We start from the raw sequence: 26213 nt of genomic DNA on the forward strand, positions 1-26213 counted from the left end.
TGCAACAGAAACTGGAGATTGAAGCTGCACTTGAAGCAAAATAGGTGGAAGTGAAGAAATTAATGAATCAAATGGATAATTTATTGGGTTTTTATTGGGGCACTTAACGACAAGATCAGTCAGTTCTCCAACGAAGATGTGCAACTGGTTCGAACCTCGGAAAGGATAGTGCAGTCTCTTAATGATGATGAAATTTTCAAGTCTGTGGAAGAGGTTGAGAATACCAATCCTTCACCCACAACAAAGAAATTTCAGGATGTTCTTGGAGGTAGATCACCATTTCGAGTGCTCAACTACGAACTGGGGAGGGAGATAAGCTTTTTACTCCGCATCTTGTCTATGGTATATTAATCTTCCCTAAACATGTTTTTATTTTTAATTTATTTATTTCCAATTATTGCCATGCAATTTTTAAGCATGGAGATTTGTTACTAAGACATAAAGAAGCCTATCTTTTCATTGGAATTGGATTCACAAAGGTCAAATGCTTTGTGAAGCTCACTTTCTTTAGTGTGTATAATTAAGTCTTTTCTTTTCATTTTGTTCATCCAAATCCAAGAGTTTCCCTTTCATTTGCATCTCAAGTCTCAACTGCAATGGCCCCTGGAATTGGATTTAGAAAGTTATATTGGTCTTTTTCCTCTTAGATAAAATTGGAGCTCAGTTAGGAGTGTGTAATGGGTTAGTTTGGCTTTGAATCAAACCAACAAGGAAAAACCAAATTGAACTAAAATATGGAGAAAGCCAAATTGAACTAAGGTTCAGTTCACGGGTTTTCTACTCAACAATACAGGGAAAATCCTTCAACTAACAATCGCTGCAAATCAGCAATATAAATCACTCATTTTTATCAAAAGAATAGCAATACAGCAGAATAAAATCACAGAAATACATTTGCAAATTTTCCAGAAACACAAAATCAAAAGAACAATCAAACTAGTAGTTATAGAAGGGTAAATTTCACCTATGGTAATGAACTTTAAGGCTTGGAAATAGTATGGTACATAATTTCAATTTTTAACTTAAAACCCCCTAAACTATACTGAGATCCCATTGTATTTAGTATTTTGACCTTCGTGAAAACACTAGCTTTTGATGACATAGTATTTATACTAGTTTTTAGAGGTTAATAGAATGATTCATTAAAAGTTACTGTTATGGATGCATTTGTAGGGAGGCAATACCGGCGTCGTGGGGTTCATAGAATCTAACGTTGATATGGCAATTTATTCCTTAATAATGTCTTTATAATATTCCTAAATAATGTCTTTACAATATTCCTATTTTAGTTTAAGTTATTTCCTTTCAGAATTGTAAGTCCTTTTATTATCAGATCTTCTATTCTATTCTCTCTTTTGTTGTTTAAGGCTCTCTTATATAAGAGGCCACTTTCATTCAATAAAAGGGAAGCAGATTAATTACAATTTCATTGAGGTTTGAGGCTCTTCATGAGGTAATAGGGCTCCCTCCAACGAGTCCTAACATTCTGTCAACATAGGCTCCTCATGTGGGAGAAATCGCTACAAAGGGAAGGATTCGGCCCTTGAAGAAGATTTTGTAGTAAATCGTCCTGTGACTCGATCCCAAACTAGAGAATATAACAGTTACATTTCCTAATTTTTAGAGGTTAAAGAGAGCCTTAACAAGTACATTTTAGATGCAAGGGATAAGCCAATTAATCTCACTTTTAGAGATGATTAGATCTAAACTAATGAAATGGTCCTTAAAGAAGAAGGAAGATATTAGATCCAAGCCAATTTATTTTACACAATTTTATACCTTTTTACATTTTATAGGGTAAAAGAACCAAAGTTGTAAGTACCTGGACAAGAACTTAAGAACTTAAGGACAGGTATAGGTTATTTTAATGGCATATCAAAGTCAATCTATTTAAATCTAATTGAGTTTGTGTCATGTTAGCATCAATTTTGAATTATATTCAATATTGGAGGCTTTTGGGACAGAATCAAGATTGATATAAATTGATGTATTTACTAAATAGATGTTATTTTTAATTGAATTAACTTTAATTTCCGTTTTGCGGGGTATGCAGATAAAGACAGTCAAATGAAGATTAATGATCTATTTTGAGTTTCTAGTTGTTGATTTTGTGATTGATCTATTTTTGGATGTTAGTTGATTTGGATTTGAACCGAGTAATACGGTTTGATTTCTCAATAAAAAAAGTTTGCAGAGTGTAGCGCAAGGCTTTTTGCATTTATAGGGTAAAAGAACCAAAATTGCAAGTACCTCAACAAGATAAGGATAGGTAAAGGTTATTTTAACATATAACAAACTGGTATATTGAATTAATATTAATTTACATTTTGCAGGGTATGCAGATAGCGACAAAGTTAACTAAAGATCGATGATCTATTTTGAGTTTTTAGTTGATTTTTTGAATATTTATTTTTGGATATTAGTTTATTCAAATTTGAACCGAGTAATATGGTTTGATTTTTCAATAAAAAAAGGTTTTGCATAGTGTAGCGGCAGAAATTGAACCTGGGTTTTGAATTATATTCACTACTGCAGTCATTTGGGACAAAAATTGAATCATGTGTGTAGCATAATAGCACAATGTTTAATGGATAAAGTTTTCATTTGCACCATTATCAGGATTAATATATAACAAACTGGATAAAGCCTATCTTTTCATCGGAATTGGATTCACAAATGTCAAATGCTTTTAGAAGCTCACTTTCTTTAGGGTGTATAATTTAAGTCCTTTCTTTTCATTTTGTTCATCGAAATCCAAGAGTTTTCCTTTCCTTTGAATCTCAAGTCTCAACTTCAATGGCCCTTGGAATTGGATTCACAAAGGTATTTTAGTCTTTCTTCCTTTTCTCACAATGGTCATTCAGTTTTTCTTGTTGAATTCTTTAGATAAAATTGGAGCTTAGTTAGGTGTGTGCAATCGGTTAATTCAATTCCGAAATTGAAATAAAAAGGAAAAATCAAAATTCATAATTATGAAAACTGAATTGAATTAAAATTTTACCTAGGTACATGAAAAGAACAATCAAACTAGGTAATTATAGAAGGGTAAATTTCACTTATAGTACATAAACTTTAGGCTTGGCAACAAAATGGTATATGAATTTTAATTTTTAACTTAAAATCTCCAAAACTACACTAAGAACCTATTGACAATAACTTTTAAGGTAACGTTTAGTATTTTGTATTAGCTTATATACTATTTGATGATATAATACACTATCTCTCTTATTTATATTAACATAGTATTTATAAGTTGGAGTGATTCATAAAAAGTTACACTTTTTTACTTTTAGACGTTAAAAAAACATTTTGACTAGAACAATAAAAAGATATCACTATTTTTACATTTAATCGCTATTTAATGCTGTTATTAACTTTAAAGTTCATGTACCATAGATAAAATTTACCTAACTATACGTAATATGAGAGATTAGTTTAATTGATTTGCTTAATATTCTTAAATTTATATAGATTTCAATTTAAATATAAAATCTATATTATATTTAATATTCCAAATTTACTTGAAGGGAGTTTTTACTATATGTTTTATAAAATAAATTTTACTTTGTCAATAACTACCATATTATAAGCTGCTTTCTGGGCTTCACAAGCTCATCATTCGCCTTGACAGCCCAACAATGGCCTTCTCCAAGCTCAACAAAGGCCATATTCTTCATCTCTTCATCATTGATGGCCTTTGATTGCTTGTATCCTCTGCTATAAAAAGACATTGTTATTTACAAGAACACGAGATGAAACTCAAAATTATCACATAAAATTATTTTCGACTTTATGATTGCTATAAGGCTACCCTAGAGGCTAGCATCCATTAGTTAAAGTGCAAGAATTTTTTAAAAGAAAAAAGGAAAAATTTTCACTCAAATCTAAATTCATTGGCTAAAGCTGGTGATGCTTAAATAATTTGACTTGAATCCACCCGCAAACAGACCAGACCTGAGATAACCTAAAATCAGCCAAACTCAAATGAGATGAACCCAAAGGCATACTTGTCTGTCACCTCTATGCTCAAACAAACATTCCCTTAAACATTGTAAGAAAATTTGATCATCAATGAATAATGTGGTACACTTGCAACATAAAATTTGCTTGTAAATTTCTAAACATCACAGCAACACCATCTCCTTCACAAATCAGCCTGATTTGAAAACTATGAGATGATATTTATATAACTAACAAAAAGTTCAATTCTTCATGCTCCTGCTAGAAGAATCAGACTTGTGGGAAAATTCTGATAGTCCTTGCCTCAACGCTCCAAGATTTACCCCATTACCAACCAAGATGCTAGTTACACCAAATTTTGATGTCTGTGAAATCCAACATGGGAATTAGATAAATTACAAGAAACTTGTTCCTAGATGAGATTCTAGCATCTAATGATTCTTAATTGTTGTAGCTTAAAAGCATATTAAGAATATTTTCTGCATTTATTAGCATTTAGGACATTTGAAAAAATGGATCAAAAGGAAATATTTTCTTAGTAAAAAGAAAAATTAAGTCATTTTTAAGGAAAATGACTTTCAGTTTACAAAAGAGGAAGTCATTTTCCCTTTTTTAAATTTTGATCTTATTAAAATGTAAAAATATTTATTTTTTATATACAAATTATTTTTCATAAAATAAACAGAGTTTAAGTAATTAAAAAAATGAAGATATGGAGATAGAGAAAATTTACAGCTTCAATGTTCCTATCCTCATCATCAAAGAAAAGCATTGAACTAAAAGGCAATCCAGTCCTCCTATGGATCCTCTGAAAATGCTCAGTTTTGTTAGTCCAGCTGGAGAAAATTTCCTGCGTGATCAACCCTATAACACAGTTACTTGGATGGCAATAGAGAGTGAACAAATAATTTATCAAAACTTGAGTTGAAACTCCCTAAAGTTTCAAATCTATCTATCTATCTATATATATAATAAAATAAGGAGGTATTTCCATAAAAATGACATGTAGCACTTTTCTTGAAAAACTTGTCTCATGTTACTTTCCATAAATACTTTCTTTTATATTATTATTATTTAATTTTTTTAATTTCTCTTTTAATTATCATTATTATTTACAATATTACTTTAATATTTATGATTTAAATTATTATTTCTTTTAAATTTTAATTTTAAAAATTAAGACCTTTTATAGTTAAATGTAATATTTAAAAATTATTTATATAATTTTATAAATACTAATTATTATTTAATTTTTTATTTCTTTTTTAATTATCATTATTATTTATAATACTACCTTAATATTAATGATTTAAATTATTATTTTTTTAAATTTTATTTTTAAAAATTAAAACCTTTTATGATTAAATGCAATAGTTAAAAATTATTTATATTATTTTTTTATAAATTCATTTACACAAAAATATTATTTATCACATGTTACCCTCTATTATAATAATAATAATAATAATAATAATAATAATAATAATAATAATAATAATAATAATTATAATAATAATAATAATGATAAAAAAAAGTCATTGAGTGATAATAATTTAAATAAAATTGACTATAAATTTGTGATCTCATAATCAATTATAAATATTTTCATTTATACTAATTATTATTTAATTTTTTTATTTATCTTTAAATTATCATTATTTTTTACAATACTACCTTAATTATTATTATTATTATTATTATTATTATTATTTTCTTTAAAATTTAATTTTTAAAAATAATAATTTATATTATTTTAAAAATACTAATTATTATTTAATTTTTTTATTTCCCTTTTAATTATCATTATTATTTATAATACTACTTTAACATTTATGATTTAAATTATTATTTTCTTTAAAATTTGATTTTTAAAAATTAAGACATTTTATGATCAAATGAAATATTTAAAAATTATTTATATTATTTTTTATACATTCATTTATGTAAAAATATTATTTGTCACATATTACCCTCAATAATAATAATAATAATAATAATAATAATAATAATAATAATAATAATAATAATAAGGTCATTGATGGCCATTAATTTAAAAAAAATTAATCATTAATACTATCATATAATTTAATCAATATTAAATTATTTCATATCTTTAATAAATATTTTTGTTATATTGTTATATTTTTTATTATAAAATCTTTATTAAAAATTTTGAGAGACAAAATAGAATTGATATAAAAAGTTGTCAATATAAAATATAAAAATTTAACTTATTTATAATTAGTATGTATTATTTTTTATGTTAATAATTTAATATTTTTTTTTATTTCATTATTCTAAGGTTAATCAATACTTATTATTATTATTATTATTGTGGCCAACTTATAACCATTTAATGGAAATAGTCAAGTAAATAATAAATATTTTACTGTTATAAAAATTGAATTTGAATGCTTTTAAAAATATTATTTGTCACATGTTACCCTCAATAATAATAATAATAATAATAATAATAATAATAATAATAATAATAATAATAAAGTCATTGATGGCCATTAATTTGAAAAAAATTAATCATTAATACTATCATATAATTTAATCAATATTAAATTATTTCATATCTTTAATAAATATTTTTGTTATATTGTTATATTTTTTATTATAAAATCTTTATTAAAAAATTTGAGAGACAAAATAGAATTGATATAAAAAGTTGTCAATATAAAATATAAAAATTTAACTTATTTATAATTAGTATGTATTATTTTTTATGTTAATAATTTAATATTTTTTTTATTTCATTATTCTAAGGTTAATCAATACTTATTATTGTTATTATTGTTGTGGCCAACTTATAACCATTTAATGGAAATAGTCAAGTAAATAATAAATATTTTACTGTTATAAAAATTAAATTTGAATGCTTTTATTATAATTTTTCAATTAAATAATATTTAATTATAAATTAAATTTTTATTTAAATAATTTTTATTTATTTGTCTATATATAATATGTTGTATGAGGTATGTGATACACATCGAATACTCTTCTCTCACCAAGTATTTTTTTTTCATTTGAATGCTTTTAAATCTTTTTCCATTTGTGTTATCACTTATCATTCTCAAAATTTATTTCTTTAAATATATTTAATTAATATGTATTTAATTATTAATTTTTTTATAAATTTCTTATTTAATATTTTTTAAATTTTTGAATATTTTATTTCATTATAATTATATATCTAATGTAATTATAATTAATATTTTGATTATCTATAATTAATTTTTAATAGAATTATTTTTAAATTTTAATTAAATATATATATATTTGTATACATAAATTATCGCTCAATTATATTTTTATATAGAAGTAGAATTTTAAAGATAAATTTTAAATATGATTACATCGAAAATTTAGTTACAAATAAAGATAATTAAAAAATTAAAGTTACAATATTGAAATTATGAAATCTGTCTTTTAAAAAATAGTATGTATTTTTAATATTATTATATTAATAAAAAATGACAATATTTTAGAATTTTAATTTTTATGAAATGTATTTATTTTATATTATAAATTTATATTAAGTGATAACTATTTTTATCAAAGAATTATTTTATAAAAAATATATAAGATTAATAAAAAATATTATTTTAAAAAATAATATAATAGAATGTTATTTTTAATTAATAATAATGTTATATATTATTATTATTATTAAAATTAAATAATTTAATTCATTATTAATAATTTAATATTTTTTTATTATATTAATAAAAAATAATATTTATATATTTTTAAAATAATATTATGTTTTTATTAATGTAATGTATTTTTTGTAATTTAAAAAAATAAATATAAATTTACATAAATTATAAGATAAAATATAAAAATTTTATGAAATTCAAATTATTTTTTAATAAAGTACTTTTATTATATTTTAAATAAAATAATAATAAAAATTACTATTAATATATGTTTAAAAAAAATTAAACGAGTACTTTAACTAATTACTTCGTCAATTAATTAAAAATTTATTATTACAATGGATAAAAATTTATTTAAATTAAATTAAATAAAAAAATTTTTAATTTAAAATTAATTTAATAATAATAATTTATTTTATTTAAAATATAATTTAAAAATAAAAATTATAAATTAATGCATGGACATTATGCTATAAGGATATTGGAAGCCCACAATTCTGCCTCTTAAACAATCCTACTGATGTTTCGACCCCACAAGGACATTATGCTATAATGAAAACCTGTTTGGTACTATTGTTAAAATTATTATTAAAAAATTATTTTTTTAAATATATTAATTAAAAATATTAAAAAATAATTAAAAATTAAATTTAACTAATTTTAATTTAAAAAATATTAAAATAATAAAATATATATTTTTTAAATTATTTTTCATAATAATATTTAAAATAATATTTTTATTTTAAAAAAATAATTTTAAGTTCTGAAATTCGGGCTTGAGTTTAATACAGTGCACAAATGAGGTATGCAGGGGAATTGGGTTTGATTTGAATCTCTTAGCCAGCAATTAGTGGTTTAATGTTCTGCCATGAGCCAGGAAGCCCTCTCCCTCCTATCTCACAACACATTTGAGATAATGCAAACTAATTGATATCCATTCGAAAATAGTAAAAATTTACACAGATCAAGAAAGCAATCATATCTCAAATTGCAGGAGCAAACAAAGCAAGAAGACAGAACCTGGGCCACAAACATGGAGTTGATTCCCAATTGAGTCAGAAATGCTTTGGCAATCTGCGAAGTAGGCGATCTAGAAGCAATAGCCATCTCAATTCCCTTTTCCTTCAGCGCTTCTAATATGCCTACAGCGTGTGGATACAGATACGGGGTATCATCTTCATAATAGCACTCACTGATCAAATTATAAAAATAGAAAAATTATTTTCTTTCATCTGCCATTACAATTCTTGTAAAGAGAGAAGAGAATTCTATAAGCAGCCATTGAAACGAACCAGTAAAAAGGCCATAGAGTGTAATCGAGATCGAAGACAACCAAGCGAGGCAGGTCCTGGAATTGCCCGATTATCTGCAACGCCGCTTTCTTCACCTTCTCCTCCTCGTCTTCCATCTCTCCCTCTCTCTCTTTCTCCAGTTGGTCTCTGACAGCTGGAGAAAGAGAAACGATGCAGAATCCTGCGTTTTAACAGCCGCCGCATGATTGGAAATGATTAAGGAAAAAAATGCCGCGGCGAAATTTCTGACGTGGCAAACCACGTGGCTAAATGAGAGCCGGCAAGGGATTTTACGACCAGAACGCACCGTATTAAGCCAAAAAATCTAGAACCAGGAACAGGAAAGTTGTTTTCAAACCTGTGATTCTCCGCTTCGTTGTCAAAGCTAGTTGTCTATAGCACAGGTATTTTTATTTTATTTTTATTTTTTTAGTTTCCGCAATTAAATTATCTTCGAATTATCAATTTTTTGAATTCGCAATTAAATTTGGATTGATTATCCTTTATTTTCTTCTTTCTACTTAATTTGGTGAGTGCAATTTGTTTTTTCCCTTGAAAATTCTGTTGATTTTTAAGATAACGTTCTTGCTGATTTTATTCGATTTTGGATTTGCATGATAGAGCTTCGTTTTGCTGTTCTTTGATTACTTTCTATTTTTGGATGCTTAAGGTTTCTTTTCAGTAATGGGATTACTTTACGAATTATTGTCCTCTTTGTGTTTCTTTCTTTATTTTTATTGTAGAAAGTTAAATTAAAATTTTTAGGGCTTTTTTGAAATGAATTTCAAGGGCTTAATTTGTTAAAGATTGTGATGTTTATTTATGTATTTGTATTATTTACTTCATTCATGTGGTTTGGTAGGATTATGTCCCATGGTTTAGGTTATTGATTGGCGTTTCTAAGTGACTGACCCTAAATTTTCAGGACCAAGAACATCATATTTCATATAAAATTTGTAAACATGATTTGATTTGTAGATTGAATTTACTAATCAGCTCTTAATAATGGACTATTATGTGGGGAATGAATGAAATTTCTCCCGTTATTTTCAAGATTGTGTTAGTGCTAATATTCCATGCTTCCACATGGTTCCTTGGAGAATAGCTCCGAAAGAAAGAAATTTTGTGATGTATAACTGCAATGCAACTCTGGCAAATGGAAGAATCCAGTCATTTTTTTTATTACATATAATCATTAATTTATTTGTAAATATCCATAATCTAGACATTACAGTTTTTTTTTTCCCTTTTTCTAATGATTCTTGCCCAACTCAAGGAAGATTATGCATCCCTTTTTAGGGAATTAACATTAACATCAATGTTATTAGGACTTGTTAGCTTTTCATCTTTGTATCCCTTTTCTGTTTTGGTTCAATTCTATCTGAAATTCTCAATCTTTTATAGCAGGTGTCGGAATTGTGAGGTTGATTAAATCTGTTTGGTTGTCGATATCACATTGGCAAATTTTTAAGTGTTACTGAGTAGTGTTCTGATCTTTCGTGACTGCTGGCACCTTCTAGCATTTCAGTTTCAGTTTGGCAATGGCTGTTGCTGGTTCCTTGCAAATGTCCCACTATTTGGGACTTTGCAAGAGCCAGAGGCACAAGGAAAAATATAAGGTATAATTTTCTTTATTTCTTTCTTTCTTAAAACTTTCCATCGTTTTGATTTTATAATATAAAGTAATATACTTGTTTTCAGAGTATTCCAAGTGGGGACAAGCTACCATTATTGAATAGCACACTCTCATCACGTGCATCGGTAACTTCTATATTTTGCTTTAGAGCACAAGCACACACTTCTATGTGCACATACTGCGTGAACAGCTTGAGTGAAACTGTCATTTTATCAAGCCTTTTTGGCATTCGATTTTAAGCTTGCATGCAAAAGTTATGTTTCCCAGCAAAAAATTTCAACTTCCATCTATTTACTTGCCATTCAGATTGCTAGTATATATCAGTTGTCAAAAAAAAAAAGATTGCTTTTCTATATTATTGTTTTCAAGTTTCTAGAACTTGTTCCTGATTAATAAATTTACTTCATATATGGATATGGGGGTCCGTTGAATGTTTTCCATGTTGGTTAAATATATCTTACTTATTGGGTAGACCTCTCTACCTTCCATCTTAAACTTTTAGATTACTTGTGATGTGAAGAAGAGTTTTTGATAATTACATATTGCTTTGTGATAAAACTTGGTTTGATCTTATATATTGTAGGGTCTTTCTATCAACTAGCCTAAGATTTTATGTTGGATGATCTAATGTGGCATTAGACATTGCCAATCCTACTATATATATTGGCTGAAACCAAGTGAACAAAAAAGATACATGTAACGAACATTGGGATTAAGACTTGAGTTGGGTTGAATTTAGGCCATATTATTGCTTAAAGTTTTAAGGTATTTTCCTTGTAATCTAACTTATAACTGGATTTGGAGGTTTTTTTTTTTTTTTTTTTTAATAACTGGCATTTATTGCTCCATGATGGAATTAGCAATCTTTTATTTACTGCATGTCAATTTCAAGTTATTGTACTTAATGAGGCACTTTATTCCTTCTATGCTTCAAGAGTAGGATTTTAAAACATTAAAACATTATATGATATGTTTTAAAACATTAAAAATATCTGCCTTTTTCTTAAAGCAAAAGAGAGAACTTTCATTGTGGATATCTATATGATATACGCAACAAAATATCCTCAAATCTAAAATGCCAATATGAAAATATTTCCTCATAGTAGTACTAATTAGCTTAGTCAAAATTCTTGGCAAAATTTTCAGTGAGGCTACATCTTTTTTACTGATGGATACCCCCACCACAAGCATTATAATATGTTTTGAGAGTTGAAATATATCTAATATGCAAAATAAAACTAAAAAAAAGAAAAAGCAACCAGCTGCAAATTATTATTAGACTTCACAATTGATTCATTTCTCAAGTGTTAATAAGAGCTCCCACAAAGAAGGGGATGAACTCATATTTGACTGGGGGATGAACTGTTGTTAATAGGACTGGTGGCAGCCCAAAAACAGCCAAAATGGGAAGATTCATGGAGGGGAGAGAGAGAGAGAGAGAGAGAGAGAGATGTCTAAGGTTTATGGTTAATAGTTGCTATGTTATCGCTTTGTCATGATAAGTTTGAATACTCTTTATGCTGGGATTTCTTTTATGTTGTATGCATATAATTGATTGATACTTAAAATTGTTAATGAAACTTCTTTGAAGTATTGAAATTTGAGATCTCTGTTTTGGTTACAGTTTCAGCAATGGGATTCATGGAGTATTCGTTTATCGGACAATTCATGCAGACCCATATGCCCTGTGTCGTATAGAAGTAATGCCTTTAGGTGTCATTCTTTTCTAGTTCCAGGCCAAACATTTCAACTTCCTGGCATGAAGGCCACTTCCTTGGCATTGACAGGGTAACTTTTCTTTCTTTCAGTTAACTTATAAAAATAGACTTAAATCCAAGTTAATGAGCACATTTGCATGGGTCCTCTTTTCTTCCTTGAGTATCATACAAATAATTGTATGAAAAGTTGGATGGAACTAAGTTCAACTACATTTTCTGGTTCATCATGTCATCATTTGTGAAAATGTTAGATTTTATAGCGTTTTAGCTTTCGGTTGGTGATTTCTGAATGTTTAATGTTTCTTTTAGGAGTCTTGGGAATTTAGTGGTGGCACTTTCAATGCATTGTGTATATATTTTATTCATGCATTATTTTTGTTGAACCATGCGCTTTAAAATTTTGTGTATTTGGTGTCTCAGCTCTGTTAGACACCTCAAGTCTCAACTTGAGGTGTCTAACAGAGCTGAATGGCGAAAAAGGATCCATATATCTGACCTCAACTACTTTGGAATTTAATGCTTAGTTGTTGTTGTTGTTAATAGTTCATATTATGCAGGTCATATAATGCTTTACAAAGCAGTCCTGTCGTATTGAAGTTGGTTCCTGCAATTGCTGTTATCATACTTGCTATATGGGGACTGGGGCCACTCATGCGTCAAAGCAGAAATTTGCTACTAAATGTACATGGAATTCTCCTTTGTTTTTATCCTATCCTATTGTTATGTAGGGCGTTTTATTGGACTTATGCATGTATGTAACTGTGTTTGTTATATCTAACAATGTCCTACAGAAGAATGATAACAGTTGGAAAAAGAGTGGCACATATTATGTTATGACCTCTTATGTTCAACCTTTGTTGCTGTGGACTGGTGCAACACTGATATGCAGGTCTAACATTATGACCTTGTTAACTCCCGTTCCGTCTAAAGTGCACAGCCTGTTGTCCAGTTCTTGGATTACTGATCAGCAGTTGAGTTTCATGCAGAGCGCTGGATCCTGTTATTCTGCCTACAGAAGCTAGCCAAGTTGTTAAGCAAAGGCTTTTGTATTTTGTAAGATCATTATCGACCGTGCTGGCTTTTGCCTATTGTTTATCAAGGTAAATTTATTTCCTTTCTCCTTACTTTTCTTTTTTAATCCATTTGATGGGATCATTTGTCAATTTTGAAATGGTAGATGGTATCTGTTTGACTTCTACTGGCATTCTTAGAGGATTTATTTTGCTCAGGCAGTTTATTTATACTCATTTCTTTTAGTTGATTTACCTTCTGTTTTCTGTTGTCACAATAAATACTACTCCCACTATAATCTAATCTGCTTTATATGACTTATTTGCTATTGTTCTTTTGAGATTTATGATCTAGTTATAATGTTGTCTCTTTAATCTGGATGACATTCTCTAACTTACATTGCTTATTGGATGTTGTTATTGTGACAACTAAATGTGGATGAATATTTTCATGCAGTGTGATTCAACAAGCTCAGAAGTTCTTCATGGAGTCTAATGAGCCCAGTGATCCAAGAAATGTATGCATCAATGCTCTAGCTTAGAACTTGCTTTTATAAAGTATTTTTTTATGTCACTAGTTTATTATAAATTCTTATAATTTTTAACTGGAAGGGACAACAACAACAAAAACATATATAGAGAATATAACTAATGAAATATTTGTGTGTTCCACGATTTATTTATAATTTTAATTTTTATAAATAAAAAGGTTAAAATAATCTAGCCAAGAGTTTATGTTAAACGAAGTCAAATCATGAATTTATTTTCCTACTTCAAATCAAATTTTAATCTGCTAGACGTCTACTTAATAATTTTAGAGTTTATATATATTACTTCAATCTTACAATTATTTAATCATTGTAATTTAATTATTACATGAATTTTAATTTTCTTTACATATAATTTTAGAAAATCTTAATAAAAATTTAAACAAAAAAACCGATCTAACAAATTAAATTAAATATTTTTAAATAATAATAAATTCTATATTATTTTTTAGCCAATTAAAATAGAGAGCAATTTGTCAACTATGTAACCCAATTCGATTATTGACAAAGAACATGGCTTAAGGCTGTTGCAATCATTCTCTTTACAATTTTCCTCAATTATTTTATAGTTCTTGTCATGAGAATAGAAATGTAAAAGTTGCACCACTTTGATGTATTTGTTATTTGAATCTACAAAATTGAGTAACATGAATTTTGAAGGGAGCATACATAACAAGCTTAACGGAACTTATCTAAATAATTCCAAGTTCAATTTCACTTGAATTATGATACAATTTATATATCTCTGCTACTCCATGTGCAATTATATTGCAATAAAAAAAAACTTAATAAAATGGAAGTTAAATACAAGTAGGACTAAACATTTTAAATTTATATGGACTCTAAAATTAATTTAAATAATAAAAAATATAATTGAAAATAATATAAAAAATTAAACTTTAAAATTATATAGACAATTAAATTTTAATTTTTAAATAAAATAAAATTTAAATTTAAATAGGAAACCAATCTAACCAATTAAATTTAATTTTTTTTAAAAAAATAATTATTATATTATTTTTAGCCAATCAAAATAGAAATTAATTTGTCATTATCAAATTCAACCATGGATAATTTTGGCAATCTCATTAATTTATAAGGCCTAAGATTTTTAATTATTTATAAACTCTAAAATTAAATTAAATAAATACAATAGATAATGAAAGGGTATTTTGAGCAAGGCCAATGTCCCCTTGTTGAACTATGGTAATTTGAAAGAGAAAAATTCTGTATTTTCTATATATCAAAACTTTACACACTTTTTCCTATTTATATACAATGATTCTAGATCTTAAAAGGAAACCTAGATGGACTAGAAGACTATCATAAAAGAAAGAAAGTAATTACAATTATATACAAACTCTACAATGAATGAAACATGGGAATTCTAGCACTCATTCTCAAATTGGTTCATATATGTTGCATATGCCTAACTTGCACCAAAGTATGGAATGATTTGTTGCTTAATCCTTTAGTAAATACATCGGTTAGTTGTTCTTTTGAAGTCATATAAGAGACACTTAAAGATCCATCCACTATTTTTTACTTTATGAAGTGTCGATCAATCTTTATATGCTTAGTCCGATCATGTTGAACAGGATTTTGAACTATACTAATAGCAACTTTGTTGTCACAAAACAAGGACAAACTATTTGTTTCTAATAGTCTTATTTCCTCATCAATTTTTGCAAACACAGTAACTCACAAATACGCTGTGCCATAGCTCTGTATTCTGCCTTTATACTAGATCTTGTTGTTACATTTTGCTTCTTATCTTGCTGTTACATTCTGCTTCTTACTTCTTGAAGTGACTAAATTGCCACCAAAAAAGATACAATAACTTGACGTTGACCTTCTATTAGTAAGAGATTCAGTTCAATCTGTATCTGTAAAAGCTTTTATTTGGAGGTGGCCATGCTTTGGAAAAAGAAGTCTCTTTCCCGGTGCAGATTTTAGATAACTTAAGATGCAGAAGATAGCCTCTAAGTAGGTTCTCGAGAATTGTGCATGTACTGGCTCACTAAGCTTACAACATATGCTATGTCTGGTCTAGTATGAGAGAGATAAATTAATCTCCCAACTAATCTCTGATATCTTCCTATGTCAACTGACTTCCTAACTCCTGCTTGCAACTTGTGATTAGCTTCAATAGGAGATTTTGTTGGTTTACATCCCAACATGCCGGTCTCATCTAAGAGATCCAATATGTACTTCTTTTGAGAAATAAAAATCTCTTTGTCTAATATGGCAACTTCTATTATCAGGAAGTACCTTAATTTACCCAAGTCTTTAATTTCAAATTCTTGAGCCAAGTGTTCCTTTAGATGAACAATTTCTTCCTTATCATCTCTTGTTACAACTATATAATCAACATAGACAATAAGCAATGTGATCGTTCCTCTACTATGTTTCATAAATAGGGTGTGATTAGCATTGCTTTGATGGTATCCAAAGAAAATCATGGCATTACTAAACTTGTCAAACCATGCTTTTGGTGACTACTTCAAGCCATATAATGCCTTCTTCAATCTATATGCTTTTCCTTTAGTCTTTTCATCCTCAAATCCTGGAGAAATCTTCATGTATACCTCATCTTCTCTCCATGCGAAAAAATATTTTTAACATCAAATTGTTGTAGGTCCCATTTAAGGGTTACAACACATGACAGCAAGATCCTGATAGCATTCATCTTTGCATCAGAGGCAAAGGTCTCCTAATAATCTACTCCATGTGTCTAAGAAAAACCTTTTGCCACTAGCCTTGCCTTATATCTTTCAATAGAACCATTTGCTTTATGCTTCACAGTAAACACCTATTTGCATCCAACCAATTTCTTTTCCAATGGAAGATTAACAAGATCTCTTGTCTCATTTTTTGCCAAAACTTTCATCTTTTCTATCATGGTAGCCTTCCATTTTGGATCAAGGTATGCTCTCTTCCAATCCTTTGGGATAGAAATAGTAAAAATAGACAAGACAAAAGCTCTATAGGAAGGAGATAAAGAATCATAAGAAACAAACTTGGATATAGGTTGTTTGGTGCAAGCCCTAACCCCTTTTCTGTAACCAATGGGTATATCAAGATCATCAACAGAAGAATTAAAATCAGATTGAGTATCAAAAGAAGGGGTCTTACCACATAAGTCCTCAGGCTCAAGATATGCAGGAACCGAATCCAAGGATTCTAACTGATTAGATGTATCATGCTCAATGACTGTATCTGTCTTATCACGATGAGGGTAAGTTCTTAAATTCATTCTATTCAATCTCTTTGTAGGTTAAGGAGCAACTGGCCTATCCTCACTACTCTTATCCTCGCTATTTAGATTAGGTTCAGGTTTAAGAATTCCCCCCCTGAAAAGGAGTAGGGAAAGTAACCTCCTCCTTGTTGTTCTCCTCCTGAAGAGGTAACTAGAAATAGAGTTCAAATTCCCTAAAGGTAACATCCATGGTTACAAAATATTTTCTTGAAGGAGGATGATAACACTTGTACCCTTTTTGAGTACCGAAATAACTCACAAACACACATTTTATTGCTCTAGGTTCTAATTTCCCGACATGTGACCTATAAACAAAGCAAACACACCCAAACACTTTTGGAGGAACAGTATAAGAACTCTTACCTTTAAGAACTTCCAGAGTACTCCTAAAGTTTAGTGTGTGAAGGGATATCCGATTGATAAGATATGCTGCAAAAAGAACAACATCCGCTAATAAGACTTTGGAAGATTCATTGTGAATATAAGGGATCTAACCACTTCAAGTAAATGCCTATTTTTCCTTTCAAAAACTCCATTTTGTGCACTAGTATTCACACAACTAGTTTGATGTAGGATCCCATGTGAATCTAAATGAGATTGGAAAACTTTGTTCATATACTCTATCCCATTATCAGTTTTTAGAATTTTGACCTATGTATTAATCTGAGTGCAAATCATTTTATGAAATTATTGAAAATATGAAAATACTTCATTCTTAGCTCTCAACAAATAAACCCAAGTCAATCTAGTGCAACAATCAATGAAAATAACAAATCATCTATAACATGATAAAGAGATTGTTTGAGGATGACCCCATACATCAGAATGAATAGTTATAAAATGAGCTTGTCATGTGCTTATTTGCTCTAGAATCTATAACTCAAAGAGATTTTTCAAAACTGGCAAGAAAAGTATTACTTGATTTAACAAAATTAGAAGAGGCAACTGTAGCAGTTTGAGATTCCAGCTGTGACAACAAACGCCTTAGGGATTGTGCTTCTTTATTGGAGAGGATCCCAGTGGTGGTAGTAGGTACAATGTTTTCAGAAAATTCTATTGTTTCAAATACATTTCCTTGTAGTCTTGCTAAGCCTATCAGTTTCCCTCCACACCCTTTGGATGGGCGACCATGTAACTTTCAACAATGTTCCTTTGTATGCTAGGATTTCCCACAGTAATCACAATGTGAATGATCCTTATCTGATAGATCATTATGTGACTGTTCACAGGAGGAAGCAGTTACTAACCCTGCCTTCTCAGTAGATATAGAGTGAATCATGACACTACTTCGACTTTTCTTCTGTTGCACATATGAATAAGTTTGCCTTAGGGAAGGCATGGGACTCGAATATGATTATATTCTATATTCAACCAGGCAAGGAAGTCATAGATTTGTTCCTTTTCAGTCAACTTTTGGAAGTTAACAGCATCAGCAGTACAAGTGACCTGAAAATCTTGGTAATAATTCAGTTCCTGCCACAAGCCACTCAATTCAGCAAAGTATTGAGCAATGGTCATCTCTACTTGTTTTGTATTATGAACCTTGTTTCGTATCTCATAGATCTATGCGTCATTACCCATTTGGGGAATAAGTTTGAGACACAACATTTCATATTGCAGTAGCACTACTCAAAAGCAAACATCCGCGGGTTATCTCTGGTTGCAGTGAATTAATTAGCCAGGACATTACAAGGAAATTCTCTGATTCTCATTGGCTATGAGTAGAATTACCAGCTTCTGATTTTGTATTTTTCCCGATAACATAACCTTGTAATCCTCTAGCCTGAATAAATAATAAAAAAGATCTTGACCATGCAAGATAGTTAGTGTCATCAAGTTTTACAGGGCTAATTTGTAGAGAAGGATTGTCACCTATTGGACTTTTCCTTGTTGATATGAACCTGCCTAACTTCACCTCAAAAGCTAGCTCACAAGGGGAGGTTTGCAAACCCATATATATAACACTCAAGACCTCCCTGTAGAACCGATGTGGGATGCATCATTCCTGACCCCTTTAGACTGAATGCCCTCGTGAAGCAACCGGGGTCATGACTCGCTCACCTGACTTCTCCCGAAGAACGTCAGGGAACCTTTGTACATGGCCCACCGATCCATACAGAGTGAGGCTCTAATACCAAATGATATGAACCTGCCTTACTCTACCTCAAAAGCTAGCTCACAAGGGGAGGTTTGCAAACCCATATATATAACACTCAAGACCTCCCTGTAGAACATATGTGGGACGCATCATTCCCGACCCCTTTAAACTGAACGTCCTCATGAAGCAACCGGGGTCATGACTCGCTCATCCCGACTTCTCCCGAAGAACGTCAGGGAACCTTTGTACATGGCCCACCGACCCATACAGAGTGAGGCTCTGATACCAAATGATATGAACCTGCCTAACTCCACCTCAAAAGCTAGCTCACAAGGGGAGGTTTGCAAACCCATATATATAACACTCAAGACCTCTCTGTAGAACCGATGTAGAACGCATCACTTGTTTTAGTTAGGTTTTTTCCCTCAGCCATTTGTTAAACAACAAGCCAAAAAAGAAAACAACAACAATTTGCAAAAAATAGCAGTGGCAGTGAAAGGGAAAAGGGATCCAATGATCAAAGGTGCAAACCAAGGGGTGGAAATAGGTGGGTAGAGGCGCAGGACCTTGGGAAGACCGCTGGAGGAGGAGTCGGCCGGAAACAGAGCTTAAAAACTGGCCCACACGCTGGTGCATGTGACAATACGCAGTGTCGAATAGTGCCAGTTTTCCGACGATGTACCAATCGGCAGCTGTCCTTCCTTCCGGGATGGGCGGTGATAATCAACTCCCTCTGTGATTGTGCCTAGAAGCTTACCATAGCAAAACCCTAACTTTGGTTGAACAATGTTTCACGCCAAAAATAAATGGCTGAGCTCTGATACCATGTTGAACTAGGTAATTTGGGAGAGAAATTCTGTATTTTCTATATATCAAAACTTTACACACTGTCTTCTATTTATATACAATGATTCTAGATCTTAAAAGAAAACCTAGATGGACTAGAAGACTATCATAAAAGAAAGAAAGTAATTATAATTACGTACAAACTCTACAATGAATGAAACACTCCTACAAGGAATGAAACATGGGAATTCTAACACCCCTCCCCACCCCCACCCCCCCCCCCCACCCCCCCCCCCCCCCCCGCCCCTTCCTTTCCTTCATACATTTATATATTATATAGATACGTAGATTATTGTACGAGTTTCTCGCCTCATGTGCATGGATATCATTTTGCTTTTTGTTCTGATGTTCTCTCTCTCTCTCTCTCTCTCTCTCTCTCTCTCTCTATCTCTCTCTTTCTCTTTGAGCTTTATTTCTATGGACTTCTTAAACAAGATATTTAATTATTTTTATCATTTGTTTTGTGATATACCCTATGGGTCGGTGAAGAAATATTATTGATCTGGTCTGTTCTTTTTCACTTATCTTTAGCTTTTATGCTCGAACAGCCTAAAATGTTATATAGACAGAACTTTCAATGAGTGCTTATTGAAAAATAACATATTTTTTGTTTTTTGGACAGATGGGATTCCAATTTGCAGGGAAAGCTGTATACTCTGCAGTGTGGGTAGCTGCTGTTTCACTTTTCATGGAGTTGCTGGGTTTCTCTACCCAAAAGTGGCTCACTGCTGGGGGTCTTGGGACAGTTTTGCTGACCCTTGCTGGCCGTGAGGTGCAACTGAATTTTTATTGCCATAGTATTTTCACAATTTTCTTTTCTGGACCTTATGTTAATTTCCATCCTGCATAACCACTAGGGGCAATCCCTCTTGCTCCAAGTTACTCATTGTTTCTAACAAATACCATATAGCTCTATTTTCTTCCAGTACAACACTGATATTGTTCATTGTTTTAGATATTCACAAATTTCCTCTCAAGTGCAATGATTCATGCAACTCGACCCTTCGTTGTGAATGAATGGATTCAAACAAAGATCGAAGGCTATGAAGTTTCTGGTACTGTTGAGGTTTGTATTCGAAAACAAATCCCCCTGGAGTTTGTTAAGTGCCAAATGGAAAGAATTATATGTAAATGTGACATATGATGGCTTCAAATTTGTAGATCCATAGAAGCGTGTATTCTACATTTCTGTGACTATGAGACCATATTTAACGGAATGAAATCAATTTCATTCTGGAATATTGGTAAAACAATCAAGTAGGAGAGCTTTTTCATTGAAATTGGTAGAATGCTCAAGATAACCTTTTCTCATGTGCATGTCATTCTTTTGTATTGTCTGCAGCATGTGGGTTGGTGGTCGCCAACAATTGTAAGAGGTGAAGATCGTGAAGCAGTTCATATTCCAAATCACAAGTTCACTGTGAATGTTGTGAGAAATCTCAGTCAAAAATCTCATTGGCGTATTAAAACCCACCTGGCCATTAGTCACTTGGACGTTCATAAGATCAATGTGAGGAGAAATATTTCATTATTTTTCCAATGATTATAGTTTCTTTTTGGCCATTAACCTCCTGTATGATATTTCCTTTGTAATAAAGTGGCTGACGGTTCTTTTTGCACAGAATATTGTCGCTGATATGCGCAAAGTCTTGGCTAAGAATCCTCAAGTTGAACAGCAGAGGTTGCATAGAAGAGTATTTTTGGATAATATCAATCCTGAAAATCAGGCTCTCCTGGTTAGTGCTTCTTCTTACAAAAGATAGTTCCATATCTCTCACTCCATTTGTCTCTTAACATATGTACCACTGATTTTACTTGTCCCAAAATTATAGTCCTTTGCAGACAGTAAAAGGTTTATTTTGCCAGTTAATATAAAACATCCTTTACCCCAACTTAGATTTTACTTCTAAAATTCCCAACCCAATTAAAGGAAAGTCGGAGACTTGATAAATTTCATTATGTGTATATGCTTTTATTACACTTTTGTAAAATATTGTGCACTTGTTAAAGGAACTATCTTTGAGGAACATGGTGATTTTTCCAGTTTAATAAATTGTCCTAGTAATTTTAAAATTTCCTTTTTTTTTTTAATGAGTGTAGTGATGTTGCATTTTCAATACCATGTTATCTTGATTTTACTAGCTAAAGTTATTCCATTTCCAAAAAGCTATCTGTCTAGTTTGGCTTTTTTTTTTTTTGTTTTCTTCCCGTCCAACTTAAATAAAACAAATTTGAATGTGTTTGATGATCAAAATTTGGAAGTCTAAAGGCTTTCTTCTCTATTTGCATTGGCCCCTGTGATTTTGAAGAGTGCCATATGTGAATCTAAGAAAAGCTGACAGACAACGTACTCGTGCATCAAGTGAGCATCCTGAAGGCCAATTTCAATCCACTAAGCTCATTTTTGCTTAGTTTTCAGATTAAAAAAAAATTATGACTATGTTCTCTCTCTCTCTCTCTCTCTCTCTCTCTCTCGTTTAAGCTCAACTTGATCGGAAAATGAAATACAAATGGTGTAGAATGGATTCTTTAAGGTTGCAATCTGGGTTACATTGCACACTTGCAAAATATTAACTTGGATGAAATATTCTAATGGACATATTAAAAAGACATTTTGCAAACAAAAACAGTAGATGAAATACAAACTTGCCCAAGGGGTTTTCTGCAATTTTCATTTTCTTACTAAAGATTTAAGACATTTGCATTAGAGTAATTTCTTTTACACTGGTGTTTGTCTTGAGCTACCAGAGGAAATGCAAAGGTTGGAGTACTGTGAGCATTTACTTAACTGAATGTTGGAATTATATCTTTTCCCCTTCCCATTAGTCGCTTCTGTAACCCTTGCTGTGTGAGGATGCCACCTAAATATTGTTGTTTTTCTTATTTTCACATGTGAAGCATAAACATCTTAAACATAAGTATATTAATTTCTTACAATCCTTATGGCTTTTTTTTCTAAACATACAATCTTTATTGCTTAGTTTTACATCACTGCATCCACATTGAAAGTAGATGCAAGCCTTAAAATCCCAAATTAAATAAATGACATATTCAAGGAAAATAACGTCCCCCTGTTGTTAAAAAAAATCCCGCTTTCAAATAAAAATTATGGAAATTTCTTGTAAATAAAATCTAGAATGACACCTTCGATTATAACAAAATCTTCTTAGCAAGAAAAACTCAGGTATGGCTATATCCAGTTTGTTTGTATGTCCACCATCCTCCTTTTATACATCTGAGTGTTAAAAAGCTGACAAGAGATTATATATACATTTGTGGTGTTTGCAGATTTTGGTATCGTGTTTTGTGAAGACCTCACATTATGAAGAATACCTGTGTGTTAAGGTAAGAAGATTATTTCTAGCATTGTCATTTCTTTTTGCTAGGACCATAAAGTGTTACGAATTTAGTCCACCCAGTATGTATAGATGCATCATAAAATAACAGCAGTGCTCAGTGCATCGAGTCAATCTTTGTGATTGTTTTTTTGTCTCACCTGTCAAATGTGATGGTCTATGAAATTGCAGCATTTATAAGGTTCTCATATTTGAGGACTTATTTTAGGTTGAATGTTGTATGATGAAACAGGAAGCTATAATGTTGGACCTTCTAAGAGTCATCAGCCATCACCGTGCTAGACTTGCCACGCCAATTCGAACTGTTCAGAAGATATATAGTGATGCCGATTTGGAAAATATTCCATTTGCAGATTCTACCTATAACCGAGGTGGAATGGCATCCAACCGTCCTTTGCTATTAATTGAACCTTCTTACAGAATCAATGGAGAAGAGAAGACAAAATCTCAAGCTCGTTCTGGACGAGGAATTGGAGACCAAGAAAATAGGGCTGCATCAAGGTCTACATCTGAGACCAAAACAGGAGGCAGCCCAAAGACAGACCCCAAGTCTACATCTGACATCAAAACAGGAGGTAGCCCAAAGTCAGACCCCAAGGCCAAAGAAACACCAAAATCTGAAACTAAGGTGGATGCCAGAATCCGTGAGACACCAAATTCCAATGCCAAGGAGCGCACAGAAGCTGCAATGACATCCACCTCTGATCCCAAAGTAGGTGATAAAATGCCAGTGAAATCATCGCCTAATTCTGTCCCCAAGACATCAAACTTTGCAGAAGCATCAAGTTCTGAATTGAAAGCAGCAGGCTTTGTTTCCAATAATGTGCCGCAAAACAAAGAGATCTACGACAGCAAGCAGCCTAAGAGTGTGAGTCCTGGGAATACAGGACAGAATAGCCGGTTTGATAATCCTTCGGTTTCCTTAACAGCAGCTGGTGCTGACAAAGCAAGTGGATTGCAGCAGTCTTCCAAATTGAAACAGGGTGCTGAGAGACAATCAGTCACTCAGCCATCAGTGTCAAGACCTGCATTAGAGGAAAATCTTGTTCTTGGTGTTGCTTTGCAGGGCTCAAAGAGAACCCTTCCCATTGAGGAGGGCATGGCTTCCCATTTGACTCTAGAAGAGGCAAAGGAAATGGCTGCTGCAGGCAGAAATGGAGCTGCATCTCCAACTGGTGAGAAGGATAGGAAAGATGGTCAAAGTCCAACCCCTCCTAGTTCTACATCTGCCGACCAGTGAAAATTACATGAATTGATCTTTGCCGATATGCCAACTTTTGCCCCTCTGAACTGCTAACTTCTTGTTCTTGAACCTCCACTTCAAAGCTTTTTCATACATTGTACAAGTTCTACTCTTCATGATTAGTGCAGGACGTTGCCGATACAGCATATAGAAATGCACCATTTTCTAAGCTTCGAATGATATTATTGGTAAATTAATCAGTTGAAGACTTGATGGGCAGTCAAGTCTCCCCTTTATGGTTAGCAATTAAACTGTACCCAGCTTGCTCGCTCTTCACTATTATTCTTCATTTCATTTTACCTAAGCAAAAGCCAAAGCTTTTACACTAGACAATCACGTTAAATGCCCCATATAGCATTCAAATTTATCACTCAACATCAGCCAATGTCTGCAAGCGAACTCTTTTCTTTTTTTCCTTAAATATGCTGTTCTATTTTTTTTCCTTGGTATATCAAAAACTTTCTGAAATTCTTCCATTTTTTCCCTAGTACATCGAAAATTATGAAACGAAATGCAGCTGTAACCTATTGAATCACAAATAAGTATTTTTCTGATCCAGAAACGTTTGTCTATAACACATAAGCTGACAAATACACAATCATCATCATCTAAATCACTTCCCACCTTAATTAACCCCACCTTCTCTTGCTAAGTTGCTATCTGTGCTTTTCCATCAAAGAAGAAATGGAATTTCTTGTTTTTTTTTTTTATAATAACAGCCACATACAATAGTTGTGGTGCCAAATCAATAGAACAAAGTTGGTAACTTCACATCCTTGAGATAAATCACCAGGCGTAAATGCGGCGCAGGATATGTATATATGGATTGTTTTCGCTTTTTTAAAGGGTTTTTGGTTCAACCAGTGAAAATCAGCCGATAATTTTAAATATTTAAAATTTTAAGTAATTATGAGTTTAGTTAAAGTAATTATAAATAATTGATAAATAGTTAATATATTTGATAAAAAATAATTTATAAATATATTTATTATTAAAATAATTAAAAAGGATATTAAATGAGATTTGTAATAAAATTTTACAAATTAAAATACTTTATTAAACTTACTTATAGATACAGGGCTTTTAAGCACTAAAATGAAAGTCTATTTCTCTCAATCTATTTTTTTAATTTATAAATTTAAAAAATATTATAAATAAATCGATATATTTATTTTTAAAATTTATAAGTTGGCTAAGACAAGCACCCTTGTTGTCTGATATGGCCATGTCTATTTTAATGCCTTCATGAACTCCTTGTTGGAAGTCCGTCCAACCAATGCTTTTCTACGAGAACAGTTGCCCCAACAATGCCATGTAGGAACTTTACATGAGTTGAGCCTAAAACTATAGGCTAAAGTTCGAAACAACTAAAGAAAATTCAGCCCACAACCAATTCCAAACTTAGAACTCAAAAAAGGCCCAACAACCCAGAACCCATTATAGCCCAACCCTATATTCTAATCCTAGCCACTACAGCGATAAATAAGCAAAGGGCAGCCACCGACCAAGGGACGCACCGTCGTCAAGCGTATTGGGCAATTTGGAGACTTTCGAAGACCGAAAAATGCAGGACGCTATG

The 26213-nt window shown here is 31.1% G+C and overlaps 2 protein-coding genes across 7 annotated transcripts; one reads left to right on the forward strand and one right to left on the reverse strand.

Annotated features, from left to right (window-relative positions):
* Positions 1 to 4023: 4023 nt before the first annotated feature.
* On the reverse strand, positions 4024 to 9062 carry LOC110664778 (uncharacterized). The gene is made up of 4 exons (XM_021824637.2): positions 8921 to 9062; positions 8649 to 8820; positions 4694 to 4810; positions 4024 to 4325 (listed from the first exon to the last, which is right to left on the reverse strand). The coding sequence occupies exons 1-4, from the start codon at positions 9034 to 9036 to the stop codon at positions 4203 to 4205; spliced, it is 528 nt and encodes a 175-aa protein (XP_021680329.2). The 5' UTR covers positions 9037 to 9062; the 3' UTR covers positions 4024 to 4202.
* Positions 9063 to 9128: 66 nt separating this feature from the next.
* Positions 9129 to 24843, forward strand: LOC110664777 (mechanosensitive ion channel protein 2, chloroplastic). Of its 6 annotated transcripts, none has more exons than XM_058150278.1 (14): positions 9129 to 9324; positions 10325 to 10539; positions 10622 to 10681; positions 12181 to 12344; positions 12832 to 12955; positions 13066 to 13163; positions 13261 to 13374; positions 13742 to 13802; positions 20658 to 20807; positions 20991 to 21101; positions 21378 to 21545; positions 21658 to 21771; positions 23324 to 23380; positions 23624 to 24843. In XM_058150278.1, exons 2-14 carry the CDS (start codon positions 10462 to 10464, stop codon positions 24629 to 24631), a joined length of 2307 nt encoding a protein of 768 aa, XP_058006261.1. In that variant the 5' UTR covers positions 9129 to 9324; positions 10325 to 10461; the 3' UTR covers positions 24632 to 24843. The 6 variants fall into 6 exon arrangements, with proteins under 6 accessions (XP_058006261.1, XP_058006264.1, XP_058006260.1 ...); XM_058150281.1 differs by having other exon boundaries at positions 10441 to 10539; XM_058150277.1 differs by having other exon boundaries at positions 9131 to 9324; positions 10328 to 10539.
* Positions 24844 to 26213: the final 1370 nt, after the last annotated feature.

This window comes from Hevea brasiliensis, chromosome 7 (assembly GCF_030052815.1).
Source record: "Hevea brasiliensis isolate MT/VB/25A 57/8 chromosome 7, ASM3005281v1, whole genome shotgun sequence".
Lineage (NCBI taxonomy): Eukaryota > Viridiplantae > Streptophyta > Magnoliopsida > Malpighiales > Euphorbiaceae > Hevea > Hevea brasiliensis.